A 12,002-nucleotide genomic window follows, 5' to 3' on the forward strand; every position below is an offset into this window, starting at 1 on the left:
AAAATATTTTTATTTTTAAATGGAAATATGCTGTGCAGTTATCTTTTACATATAAAGAGAATTACCTATTTGTTGAGAAGTTGGAAAGAATATTTGTAAGTGTTGGTGCTTAACTTTGCTGTTTTAAGTCCTGTCTGTGATACTTTTGGAGGCAAGTGTATAAACAGTGCTTTTGTGTCCAAAACATGACATGAAAGCATTTTGTGGGTTTTCTGAACAACATAAATGAGTGAGACTAGCCTTCAAAATAGCAATGCTATGTTCTTAGTTTTTATTTTATCATAGGCTGTGACTTTCTTCATTTGCATTAGTTTATTTTTAAAAGCTATTACAGAGCAAATGACCAAAGCTTTTTGAAAATTCATTGAATATTTCTTTACAGTTACTGCATTTTGGGTAATGGTTTATAAGGTGCTTGCTATTTATCTGGCTGAATGAAAGCCATTGTGTCTTTATCAACAATAATGAGTCTGCCCAACACAATTTATGAGTTGTGTTTCTTAATTTGAGTTGGATGACTGGTAAGCATTGGAGGCGGCAAATAGTTATGAACAAAAGAAAATAACTGTCACATTAGGGGAAAAAAGAGAACAAAAAGCATTTTCTGATAGAACATTCCGCTGTTTTATTTTTCAGTTACATTTACTAGTAATCTTTCACATAGAAAGCTGTTAGAGAAATATATTAGAAACATTCCAAAAACATTCATTGCACATTATTTGTCTGTAGTTCATCATTTAATCTGATCTATCCCATTGTCTATGTGCAGACTTTGCTCCCTAGCCCAACAGCTGGAATATTAAACCATAATTTCTTGCTCCACATGAATTGTTTTGAAAGCACGGTGGGGTTTATAGGAACCTATTGGAGCAATCAAAATCCTAAAGTAAATACTTTTAACCAAAGCCCTATTCTGCCTTAGATTTGCCTTGTAATACATATCCCCTTTGCCCAACATTTTTCATTAGTAGAGTAAACAAACATATTAATCATAGCATAGAGTTCAAGTATTAGCTTGTCTTCAGCCACTTAAGATACATTTTTTTTTAAATATCTAAGATGTTCTTTGATTTCTGTGTGCAGTACAACTACGGGCAAAACACAGAGAAAACCAAAGCTTTACAATATTCTTTTGACCATGATTTTTATGTCTGTTAAATTTCAGCATTACTTTCCCATAGATAAATGTCATCTTATGACAATTTTCACTGTAGACATTTTTTGAAATTCTTGTTCTATTGAAAAAGATGGAAAATAAAAAAAAAAATACTTATTCCTATTAGATGAATGCTCTTCAAAACTGAAGAGGGAAGTACCTCACATACACAAATGCCAGAAGGCATGAGACACAACATGAACATGAGACATTAGAGATTATGGAATTTGTGACACAAATTGTTCAAATACTCTACTTGATAAACCTGCCAGCCCATCTGCCTTAAATGTTTGTTCCAAAGAGAGAACCATTGAACATAATTTTGGTTGTACACATGTCCCGTGCTTTCAGTGTTTTTGTTTGAGTTGGCAGAGAGGAATTTTGATTTAGCTTCTTTGGATGTGGTCTCTTTTGTGCCACAGTAGCAGTTTGAAGCATAATCCCACAATCTATATTCCTGTAAGAGATTGTCCCATTTAAAATATCTATCTGTCCCAGGTTCCCACTTAAAATAACATTCTAACTCTGGATTATACAAATGGTAGACAGAAAGAGAAGAGTCCCACAAGTAGTACAGCTTTGAGCTCTCATCCCATAGCCATGTAGATCCCTGAAGTTCCAAAGTCTCTCTATTGTTTTGAGATGACAAACCAGAGCAATGAGTATCAGCTTTACTTTTTGACTTCTTATGATAAGAACCACCTTTCAATTTTTTTTCTTTCTTCCCACAAACTTTTTTAGTGATTTTTTCCTGGACTCTTTCACTACCCCGTTCTTCAGATGAATCTGATGAGTAATTACCAACTAATTCATTGAGATTGGACCTACTAACTGAACTCTCTTTCAGCTCTTGTAACTGTAACTTGGCAGCAGTCAAAACAAGATTGGCAGATGCCCACCAATCTGGAATCTTCAGCTCATTCGTTAAAGATGTAACTTCTCTACTATAATCCTTATTATTACCAGCAATCCAATGGGTGTAGTTTTCTTCCAACTCTTCAAGAGAACGAAGTCCTACATTCACATTCCGCTTTGACATACACAAGACTTCATTCAGCTGAGCAGAAGCTTGCTGAATAGCTTCATCCTTTCGACTATCACACTCTATTGCTTTGGGCCCATGTTGGCTGACAGTCTTAAGACAATATCCTTCAACTACAACATTTTGAGTGCTTTCAGAAGAAGACTTAGGAATTTCCCTGCCTGGGTTTCCTTCTTTCAAGTTTGACAGGGACTTGGTTTCAGCAGACTCAGCATTGATTTCAATAAGATTTTGTACTTCAGTTTTCATCTCCACCTTCTCCACATTGGTACTGCTATCAGTTTTCTGAACTTCTGGGCCAACACCATCAGGAGAATGTGGTTCATTTACCTCCCCATTATTTTCTGAAGGGTTATCTAGTACACTGAGAGAGGGTCCAAAAACAATGTCTAAAAATTGACCATCTTTTTTGATGAGGCTTAAGTCTGAAGGCAAAGCATAGACTGTTGCGTCATTTATTTCAGATAAAATTTTCCTGAATGCTTCAACTTCTTCTCCCTTTGAAGCAAGAGTTATAACACAGCCTAAAACAAACCGAAAAACAAATTTGTTGTCAGATAAAAGATTTTTGATAATAAGATTAAAAATATATGAATAAAGTACTGTAAAGAAAGTTACCATAAGAACCAAATCGGCCTGCCCGGCCCATCCTGTGAAGATAGGTAGCAGAATCATATGGGATGTCTAAATTAATCACTAAGTCAACACCTCTGAAATCAACCCCTCTTGACATAACATCAGTGGTCAAAAGGACCCTGGACTGAAATTCCTGAAAATTGAAAATGGAGAAATTTATACATGTTGTAAAATATTGCTAACAAAATAAATTAAATTAGATTAGATTTGAAAAGGTGGTACTAACCTTGAAGGATGTTAGGGTGGCAGTTCGGTGAGATTGTTCATCCTGGCCTCTAACACTAATTGCTGGCCAACCATTAGACACAAGTTGATGACAAATGGTCTCTGCCCTACAAAGGAGATCATATTTGAGTTCGTCAAAAATTACACACAAACATGAATCAATTTATGATTAATTTACAAATCTTAATCTTGTATAAAATATTATCTTACCTGGTTTGGTAATTAGAAAATATTATACATTGGGTGAAAGAATGACCAGACAATATTTCCAGAATTTCTTCTAGTTTAAACTTTAATTTTCTGACAATTTGGCTGTGGTTAGGTACTTCTTTGAAGAATTGTGTTACACCCAACAAAACCTAAAATTGGGAATTAACTGTTCATTAACAAAATCACACTTACAGATTATTTGATTTTATGGAAGTAGATGTGATGGTAAAAGTTTAAGTAAGCATACTGTTTGGGACGATTTCTGCTGGTCAAAATTGCCAGGCTGTAGGCGGCTTGCTCTCTCAGGTGTGACCCAAAATGGCTCCTTCATGTGCTTTACTACATACTCTTTAACTGGTTGTAGGAATGTTGCACTGCACAAAATTGTCTGTTTACTTGCAGGCAGCAATTTAGATATAGACCTTCAAATAACAATAAATCATTGATGCATTTAGGAAACACAAAAAACAAAACACATTCTTTTTGTCTTGAAAACTTACTTGACTTGAGAAAAAATTGACTTTTCCATAAGCTTATCTGCCTCATCCAAGACAAATAGTTTTACATGGCAAAGAGACATGTCTCCACTTTCGATTAGACTATTCAAACGTCCGGGTGTACCAATTGCTACTTGGCATCCCAATAAATTTTTTTTGTCTTCCTTCACAGATGTACCACCAATAAATACTTCTGTTCTCACTATCAGTAGAAGCAAAAAAGAAAAAAAAATGAATTTTAAAACTTTTACAGCAGTAATTTATTTAGAGAATTGACTATCTAGAACTTAGCACGCACCTGCTATGTCAGCACTGACAATAGAGATAAAATGTTTTGTTTGAAGAGCTATTTCTCGGGTAGGAGCTACAGCAATAACTTGCAGTCTTTTGCTTTTTAAATTCACCGTTTCTAGTACAGCTAAAGTTATAACTAATGTCTTTCCAGTACCAGCTTTGGACTGCACAATGAGATCTGAAATTTGACAAGTATCAAGAATCAATATATGTGCTGGACAATATTAAATAAAAAGTGTACAGTGGTTGGAAAACACATACCTAAGCCAAGGCGCAGAAGTGGTATTGACCGCAACTGAATAGGAGAGGGTCGATAAAAATTAGCAGCCGTTAACCCGCGTAAAATGAACTCAGGTAATAACAGATTCTTGAATTCGACATCGTCAGTAGTTAAGATGTCTTGAGTTCGTAATATATCAATTTTATCTAAATCATGAGCTAATTTCAATGATTTTCTCCTGTTTTCTGTTAACGGTATTTCTGAACTGGGGGGTGAGCTTTCCTTGGGAGTTTCTGTTCTTACCATGGTTGGATTTAAGTGACTATGACTAAATAATATAAAAGGAAAGAAATCGATTATAATTTGTGAATCAAAGGAATACGACAAGAATCATAATTGAAAATCTACAGTATACTACCCTAACCTCTGAAGTCATATGGTTCAACAGTGAGCCTACACAACTGCAACTGTAACGAAAATTCTTCCTCTTCAGTCTTTATGGAATGGATGGAAAATACAATGGGGCTTCTTTGAATGGAGGAAGAGATATGACAGTAAGTAAATCTACGTAAATCTAGAGAAACGTCCAAATTACGAACAACATCAAAGCAATGTAAATAACCCACGATGTGTTGAAATATGAACCTGAATATGAAGCAGAAAGGATAATAACAAAAGGCCTGGGGCTGGGTTTTAATGAAAAGAATCCTTCTCTATCTATTGAAAAGAACAGAGCAGTGATCTATACGAGATCTCAATTTATTTATTTTTCATGGTAAGCAGTTGTCAGCGGGCCAATGTATTTATTTTGTAATGAATGTTAGCTTTGAACAAAGCCCATGGACATCATAACCTCTTCTGTGTCTCTTCTGTTTTAGATTTTAAGAATTTTCTGCCCTGTCAGTATCATTATGTAGGAATGACACTTCTTTCCTTCTAACGAACTATACGATATGTAACTATTGAAGTGGATGTCGGTGTCACATTTTTTCTACCAACATTTGTGTAATTCGTCCATTACAATGGAAAAGTTTTCACCTCAATTAGCCAGTACAGTTGAGTTGCTAGATCCCATGATAACACAACTGATGAATGGTTGTACTAAGGAAACAGCTCTAAGAATCAAAGAATCTATTCCAACCATCCCCAGTCATGTCTTACAGAAACTCCATCCATACATCATTGTACCGATAATGGGACAGGTTTCTAACGACACACAGAAGTACGTATGCGTGATGTTGATCTTATATTTCCCCGCCATATATATTTCAAGGCAATCATAACTTTTTCTTTTCAGTGAAGAATTAAAAACAATTCTCTTGGAAAGTGTGAATTTGGTGCTGATCCAAATACATATTTCAAATGTTTCTGCCATCAAAGAAATTTTGAAACAGTTGATGATTGTGATATTTGACAAAGATTCTCCAAATATGAGTAATAACCTTGAAAGCCTTGTGCCCTAGTTTTAAATTTTGAGAATGTGTTCCTGTTGTATCAAAATCCTAATCCCCATATTAAATCTTTCAGTTAAAAGTAGTTCATCGGAAGAGTTGAAACTTAGTGTAATGAACTGCGCATTTGAAATCATAAAAAATATGCCATTTGATGTTCAAGATAGTTATTATGTGAAAGATAATATTCCTGAAATATGTCAAATTACCTATACCTGTCTTGGACTGGCTGTATATGAGCGCTACAGATCTCTAAGGTGAGTCCCATACATGTTTGCAAGTACCTAAATAACATTTTCAAAATTTACCTGGTGTCATTTATTCTTATAATTCCTTCAGGGTTCGCTCTTTGGAAGTAATTTTAGCATTGATGCAAGTGCCCCTGCAAGGACCCGATAAAAGGTCTCCATGGGAACGTGAAGTGGTTGCAGATATATTCCAATTTATTTTGCCTGGTGCGTGTTCAAAATTGATGTCCATTGTTTCTGGAGACATAACCCAAGGAAAAAAGCTTTTATCAGTAAGTATTGGCTATACAGAAAGTAAAATCTGTTTCCAGAACTAACAGTTGTGCTTCAATTTGCAGACAGCTTTATTTACTCTCAGCTCTATGATTGCTCTTGTTATGGAAGATTACATCACAACTGATGTAGAAGATGCCTCAAAAATGATAGCAGCCCTTCAGAAGATGTCTGAGAAGACTTCTCAAGAAGTTAGCTCAAAGCCTATTCAGGTACACATACTCCCTGTTGTTGTAAAACAGAAATGCCTAAGCAATGTATATTTTTTTGGAGCTACATAGACTTCAGAGCCATTTATCTATTTCAGGAACCCACTTCTAGGATTGCTGCTAGTGCCAAAAGATTAATTGAGTCATCTAAAGGCCGCACCACAGAATGGAGAAAGAAAATGGCCTCAAACCTTATTCCTTACCTCTCCAAAATTGGGGAACGGCATGAGCATTCTGATACAAAAGTTTGCAAGGTCATATCATATTCCTGTTTTCTCATTTTATCTCGCTGTCCAGTCTCATTAAAAGAAGGCCTTGCCCCTGTGTTGGATGCTTTAGTTGCTCTGTCTGTTCATGAAAATGTTGAAGTTAGAGAAGAAAGCCTCTCATCTATAAAACTGCTAACTGATATATTCGCAGATCAAAACAGCTATGACTTTATACAATTGGCTGAAGAAAATTTTTATATGCTACTGACAAGACTCCCTCGTTTAGTTCAAGAGGAAGGTTTGTACTTGAAAAAAATATTTCAACTCCATGGGAATATTTTAAAATACTTTAATTAAATGGTTATAAATATTTACAGGAAGTACTCGAGGGGCCTCATCAATAACACTCCTGTCTGGTTACGTGCAGTTATTGCGTCACTCAATGAGAAATGTTTTAAGTAGTTCAGCTCACTTGCAACGTCTCACACTATCCTTGCTTCATGTGGTCACCCTTGATTGTTCTGGTGTGAACGTGAGCAATGAACACACAATGAGAGAATTAATTCCTGAAAGATGTGATAACCTGCATGTTCCATGGACCCGTTTACGATACAACATTGACACAGCTGTTCTTTCTAATGTTCAACAACTGTGTGAAATTGTTACTGATAATTCTATGGGTGTCTTTGATCTTCTTGGGTCACAACTTGTTGACACTTTCCACTCAGTGCTTCATTTCAAAAAGGAATCAATTCTTTTACTCAACATTCTGTTACTCTCAGCATCAAAATCAAAAAATGAAAGTGCTCAAGAGCTGGCTGCATCATTGCTTGAGGTCTATATGAACCCAGATGTTTGGCCTGTCAAAGGAAATTCTAGCTCCATCTCCACAGTGTCAATAATTCAGCAAAACATTGCAATTGTAAGTACTCTTCTTGTGTGCATAGAGAATTGTGTAAAATGATGAATAGTTTCTTATTGTAATCCTCTTCTATATTTTCTAATTTCCTCAGGAGTGTTTGTTGACTGAGGGTATTAGTTGCTGCATGTATGTAATGGGGGAAGATAAAGCACAAACACATCTACTGCGTATTCTGTACCCTCTAGTGGAAAAAGCAGGATCTGCTAATAGCTGCATTGCTCTTTCGGGCCGACGAGCATTGACACGAGTCGCCCATATATGTGGATACAATTCTGACATCATAGCATTGATTTCTAAAAATATGGATTATTTGTCTCATTCTATGAGTGTTCGTCTCAAGCATGTGAATGAGCAGATGGGTGTTTTCAGTGCATTGAGTCTTATTCTGCTCCATTCTTCACCAGAAATTGCTGTAGGGTTGCACAATATTGTTGTGAATGTATGTGGTTTTCTCATAATTTTCAATCAATCAATCAATCATAAACTCGTTAATTTTAAGGGATATTTAATGTATTTGTATCTGTATTTAGGTGTTGCAGTTGAGTGGTGATAAAATGCATTGTCATAATAATGAGGCACATCTACGTGTTTTCCTTACATTTGCTCATGGTGTCCAGCAATGGCTCCAACCGAGTAATTATGCTCAAAATCCAATAAGAGAAGTTTTGGATGAGAACTTCACTGGGAATTCGTCCTTAATTATAGATTTAGGCTCAAAGCAAAGTAAATGGACTGCTGTTAAAAAACTTAAAGAATATCAGCAAAATTTAAAATTTGTTTCCTGTGAAGATTCGGATGAAGAAACTGAAACACTCAGAAATCCAGGTGAAGAATTGCCTTCAAAGATGCAACCTCATGTGTTAGCAAATGACAAAGGAGGTATGTGTTTGGAATTACAAGATTGAGTAATGATTAATCTGCTAATTTTCTTGATCTCTGATCTCATTTCATCTGCTTCAATCCTTAGATATTCCTTTTGACACCAATGAAGAGAAGAAGGAAAAAATTCCGGAACTTGCCGATCTTTTAGTTTTAGTTCTAAAACGATGTCTTCATTTCATTCCTAGTCACATTGTTGAACACCAATTTTTAGCCATGAGAACTTTAGAAGTGGGTTTAAAGGCCTTGGAACCATACACAGATACTCTTTTACCTATTGTACATCTCATATGGGCTCCTTTAGTGGGAAGATTCAATGCAAATCAGCCCCCACTGATAATTCGTACAGCATTTCAACTTTTACAAACAATGGCAAAAACAGCAAAAGACTTTCTTATGGCTCGTACTTTAAGGTTTGTCTCTTCAATGCAGGTTTCTTCTATTTTTAGATTAATTAAATTTTCAATTCCTTCTTTTCATTCTTGTTTTTGTTTTCAGGGAAATATTTCCTCAAATAGCTAAATATTTAAAAAGTAGTGCTAATGAGAGCTACTTGAAAGATAGTGCATCAGCTTATCGGTTTTCACAAAAATATAAGACTCAATTATCACTGTTGTCAGGACTAGGTTCTTTAAGTTGCCATCTACAAGTAAGAGGACAGGATTTTTATTGTTTGCTTAGCGTTTCGTTGTTGTACCTGAGCTGCTTTCAGCCTCCTCCCTTACAGGTGAGTTTTTTTTGTGATGTGTATTACATTGACATGGTGTTCTCCTGCTATTACCCTCTTCTTCACTCTACAATTCCACAGGCCGCTTCTGTCTCACTTATACAGTCCCTGCAGAGTTTAGATGAAGACGCAGTATGGTGGGGTCTTGTTACATGGTGGACACCATTTCACCTTGCAGAACCTCTTAAGGTGGGACTTATCAAAATCATTCAATATTCTGTATAGTGATTAGGTACTCACCCTATAATTGTGTATCCTGCCTGTCCACAGCTGCCGTATCCATCAACACACCAAGACTGTGAAGAAAATGTGCACATTCTGTTGGGCTTACCAGTGATTAAAAAGGACTTGAAAGAAATACAACCTTAACTCTCAAAGGCTTTTCATAGCTGTGAATATTTTATTTTGTTTTCAATTTTTTAAAACCTTGACAGTCCTTTACGAAGACCGTGAGAATTTCATTATTAATTCAGCATGTGTTGTTAATGGAAACATGTCAACAGGTATTACAGATTTAAATTTAAAGGGAGGAGCCTTACATTTCTTACCCTCTGGTCTGATAATCGCTAACACGTTTCGAATGACCCATTCGTGATTAGGTTCACATGCCACATAAATTACTGTTCGTATTTGCGGGGTACTTCTTAGAGCTCTTAAAACAGATGTCTCTGTTAGGGAAACACAACATATCATTATGTTTTGTTTACAAAACAATGTAAAAAGATGTTTATGAAAGTTATTGAAGTAACTTACCAACTCCGCATCTACCAGGATTTAAAATTGCCACGACATCTGAAGATGGTTGAAGCCATTTCAAGGCACTTTTAAGTTTCTAAATAGAAATTGGCAGAGTACCATATTTATTTCATTGCAAAACCTATTAATGTTATTGAAATCTGAAAACCTAGATGTGTACTTACTGATTCTATTGTTCCAGCAATGAAGTTTGCTGAATGTATGTTATTGAGACCAGCATTTGATTTTGCATCTTGTATTGCCTCTTCACACATATCAATGCCCACTGTTCCACGGACAAATGGTGTAGCAAGAATCGATATAGTTCCTTTAAATTGATTTGAAGGAAAGGAATGAAAAGTTGCATGGTCTGTAATGTATCTTGTTCAAGAAGGAAAACAAATTCTTACCTATTCCACAACCTAGATCAAGGACGGACGTTTCTGGAGACAATTTAGCAGCAGTGAAAATCTTGTCATACATTATTTCAGCCATTTTTATGTTACATTGGACAAATGATGCTGGAGAAAGAGCAAACACACATCCACTAATTTTTTCCATGAGATACTTTTCTCCAAACAACAGTTGATAAGGGGCTAGCCTCCCAGAAGCATTGGTATAAGGGCTGGATAAAAAATAACCACTGAGAAATTCATAGACAGTCAATCAAAATTGGAATCAATAAAAGAATTCCATAACATTATACCTTGACTGAAAATAAAGAGAAGAGAGTTTACAAATGGAACCAGGACCATTTGTAAAATACTCCGTAATATTTTTACACTCATCTTCTATTTCTACTTGTGTAAGCTGTTGAGGATGTATCTTAATTAAAGCCATAACATCTCCATCTTGATTAGAACGAACTTGGACTTGTGTCCAGTTTCCCCCTTCCGAAAAGTTATGGCAAGCAGGAAGATCTGATAATCTTATGTAATCCTGGAAGGCCTACAAATAAATTTAGGATTACAAGTTTGAATCATCTTATGGTTGAATGAATAACACAGGCAGGTTTGGGTATTACCTTGGCAAATTTTACGTGTTGAGGAGCAGCTATACCTTGAACTGGTGGAACACAAACATACTGCCCACTTGTGTTACCCGCAATCCAACCTACCGTTTTCGGGTTGCCATCAACTCCAGTTCTAACCATATAAGTTTCTTTATTTCTATATTCATGAATAATTGGCTGGAAAGAAGCGGTCGTTTCACTAACTCTACAAAATCTAAATTAGTCAAAAAGTCAATAAAGCCCCTACTCACTGACGGACAGATGTTTTCAACACGAGGTCTAGAGGGTAGTGATGGCCGATGCTTGGCTTTTGCATTATTTTTCAGGTGGCCATCCAAAATTGAGTAGTACTGCGAGATAACATATGAAATCCAATCATTTTTCAACTCGAGCTGCTCACTGTACGGGACATTCCATAATGGGTAAACTGCATTTTTGATGGCTTCACCCTGATTTTCAGCACTTATGTCTTCAATTTTATTAGTTTTCCTTTGAAGGGGCTGAATCCTCTGAAAATTTAAGTTTGAGGCACAATTTACAACATGCTGGAGGAGGTTATAGTGCCCATATGATAATGCCAATCCGCTTACAACTATTTTATATGCATAGTAGCGTTTTATTTGGAGCAGTGTTTCATGACGCAAAAGTTGCTTTGAAACACGCTGGAACATAGTGAATGTTTTGAATTCGAAGACTCTTCAATTGAAATCATAAAACTTGTATTTTTTAATGCGAACGTGACATTGTTTACGTCTGCCGTCTGCTTGGAGTATCCGCACTGCAAGTGCCCCCCCCCCCTCCCTCTCTTTCTCTCTATACGGACGTGCTTCCACTTTTATTTTGCTGACTGTGGCCGCCGGCTTTGTGGCCACATTTCTGTGGACATTAACAGGGACATATTGGTTGGAGCTGTGTGTACATTAATCTCCGGAACTGCCATATGTTTCGGGGTGTGAGCCACATCGGAGATAAGCTTCACCTATGCCAAAGCCTCATCATTGGCTCAGTTGATAGAGCGCGCGCCCGGGACGCGGTTGGTTGTCGGTTCGAATACTGA

The 12,002-nt window shown here is 36.3% G+C and overlaps 3 protein-coding genes across 6 annotated transcripts; 1 reads left to right on the forward strand and 2 right to left on the reverse strand.

The window, feature by feature from the left end:
• Positions 1-600: 600 nt before the first annotated feature.
• Positions 601-4,854, reverse strand: LOC113217926 (probable ATP-dependent RNA helicase DDX20). Of its 2 annotated transcripts, none has more exons than XM_026438019.2 (9): positions 4,705-4,854; positions 4,322-4,608; positions 4,065-4,238; positions 3,770-3,968; positions 3,517-3,691; positions 3,270-3,418; positions 3,061-3,166; positions 2,817-2,967; positions 601-2,722 (listed from the first exon to the last, which is right to left on the reverse strand). In XM_026438019.2, the coding sequence occupies exons 2-9, from the start codon at positions 4,584-4,586 to the stop codon at positions 1,368-1,370; spliced, it is 2,574 nt and encodes an 857-aa protein (XP_026293804.1). In that variant the 5' UTR covers positions 4,587-4,608; positions 4,705-4,854; the 3' UTR covers positions 601-1,367. The 2 variants fall into 2 exon arrangements, with proteins under 2 accessions (XP_026293804.1, XP_026293805.1); XM_026438020.2 differs by having other exon boundaries at positions 4,699-4,845.
• Positions 4,855-4,909: 55 nt separating this feature from the next.
• Positions 4,910-9,596, forward strand: LOC113217925 (TELO2-interacting protein 1 homolog). Of its 2 annotated transcripts, none has more exons than XM_026438018.2 (14): positions 4,910-5,055; positions 5,159-5,502; positions 5,578-5,714; positions 5,808-5,988; positions 6,071-6,251; positions 6,318-6,464; positions 6,560-6,968; positions 7,048-7,592; positions 7,684-8,031; positions 8,123-8,471; positions 8,560-8,884; positions 8,970-9,198; positions 9,280-9,387; positions 9,469-9,596. In XM_026438018.2, exons 2-14 carry the CDS (start codon positions 5,252-5,254, stop codon positions 9,565-9,567), a joined length of 3,309 nt encoding a protein of 1,102 aa, XP_026293803.1. In that variant the 5' UTR covers positions 4,910-5,055; positions 5,159-5,251; the 3' UTR covers positions 9,568-9,596. The 2 variants fall into 2 exon arrangements, with proteins under 2 accessions (XP_026293803.1, XP_052131119.1); XM_052275159.1 differs by having other exon boundaries at positions 5,583-5,714.
• On the reverse strand, positions 9,569-11,737 carry LOC113217928 (tRNA (uracil-5-)-methyltransferase homolog B-like). Of its 2 annotated transcripts, none has more exons than XM_026438021.2 (8): positions 11,536-11,737; positions 11,197-11,454; positions 10,958-11,122; positions 10,640-10,881; positions 10,344-10,558; positions 10,119-10,261; positions 9,952-10,030; positions 9,569-9,866 (listed from the first exon to the last, which is right to left on the reverse strand). In XM_026438021.2, exons 1-8 carry the CDS (start codon positions 11,614-11,616, stop codon positions 9,637-9,639), a joined length of 1,413 nt encoding a protein of 470 aa, XP_026293806.1. In that variant the 5' UTR covers positions 11,617-11,737; the 3' UTR covers positions 9,569-9,636. The 2 variants fall into 2 exon arrangements, with proteins under 2 accessions (XP_026293806.1, XP_052131120.1); XM_052275160.1 differs by having other exon boundaries at positions 10,344-10,576.
• Between the last annotated feature and the right edge of the window lie 265 nt (positions 11,738-12,002).

The sequence above is a fragment of the Frankliniella occidentalis genome, unplaced genomic scaffold (assembly GCF_000697945.3).
Source record: "Frankliniella occidentalis isolate FOCC.00 unplaced genomic scaffold, Focc_3.1 Scaffold527, whole genome shotgun sequence".
In the NCBI taxonomy this organism is placed as follows: domain Eukaryota; kingdom Metazoa; phylum Arthropoda; class Insecta; order Thysanoptera; family Thripidae; genus Frankliniella; species Frankliniella occidentalis.

Bases quoted from the DNA above. Each gene is read 5' to 3' on its own strand.
- LOC113217926 (XM_026438019.2), bottom strand. From the start codon at position 4,586: ATGGTAAGAACAGAAACTCCCAAGGAAAGCTCACCCCCCAGTTCAGAA. The intron at 3,692-3,769 runs GTAAGTTTTCAA...TGTTATTTGAAG, and splicing joins TCAATTTTTTCTCAAGTCAA to GTCTATATCTAAATTGCTGC. The intron at 2,723-2,816 runs GTAACTTTCTTT...GGTTTGTTTTAG, and splicing joins AGGCCGATTTGGTTCTTATG to GCTGTGTTATAACTCTTGCT.
- LOC113217925 (XM_026438018.2), top strand. From the start codon at position 5,252: ATGTCGGTGTCACATTTTTTCTACCAACATTTGTGTAATTCGTCCATT. The intron at 8,032-8,122 runs GTATGTGGTTTT...ATCTGTATTTAG, and splicing joins TGCACAATATTGTTGTGAAT to GTGTTGCAGTTGAGTGGTGA. The intron at 8,885-8,969 runs GTTTGTCTCTTC...TTTTGTTTTCAG, and splicing joins CTTATGGCTCGTACTTTAAG to GGAAATATTTCCTCAAATAG.
- LOC113217928 (XM_052275160.1), bottom strand. From the start codon at position 11,616: ATGTTCCAGCGTGTTTCAAAGCAACTTTTGCGTCATGAAACACTGCTC. The intron at 10,882-10,957 runs GTAATACCCAAA...ATTTATTTGTAG, and splicing joins AACACGTAAAATTTGCCAAG to GCCTTCCAGGATTACATAAG. The intron at 10,262-10,343 runs GTAAGAATTTGT...ATCAATTTAAAG, and splicing joins TGATCTAGGTTGTGGAATAG to GAACTATATCGATTCTTGCT.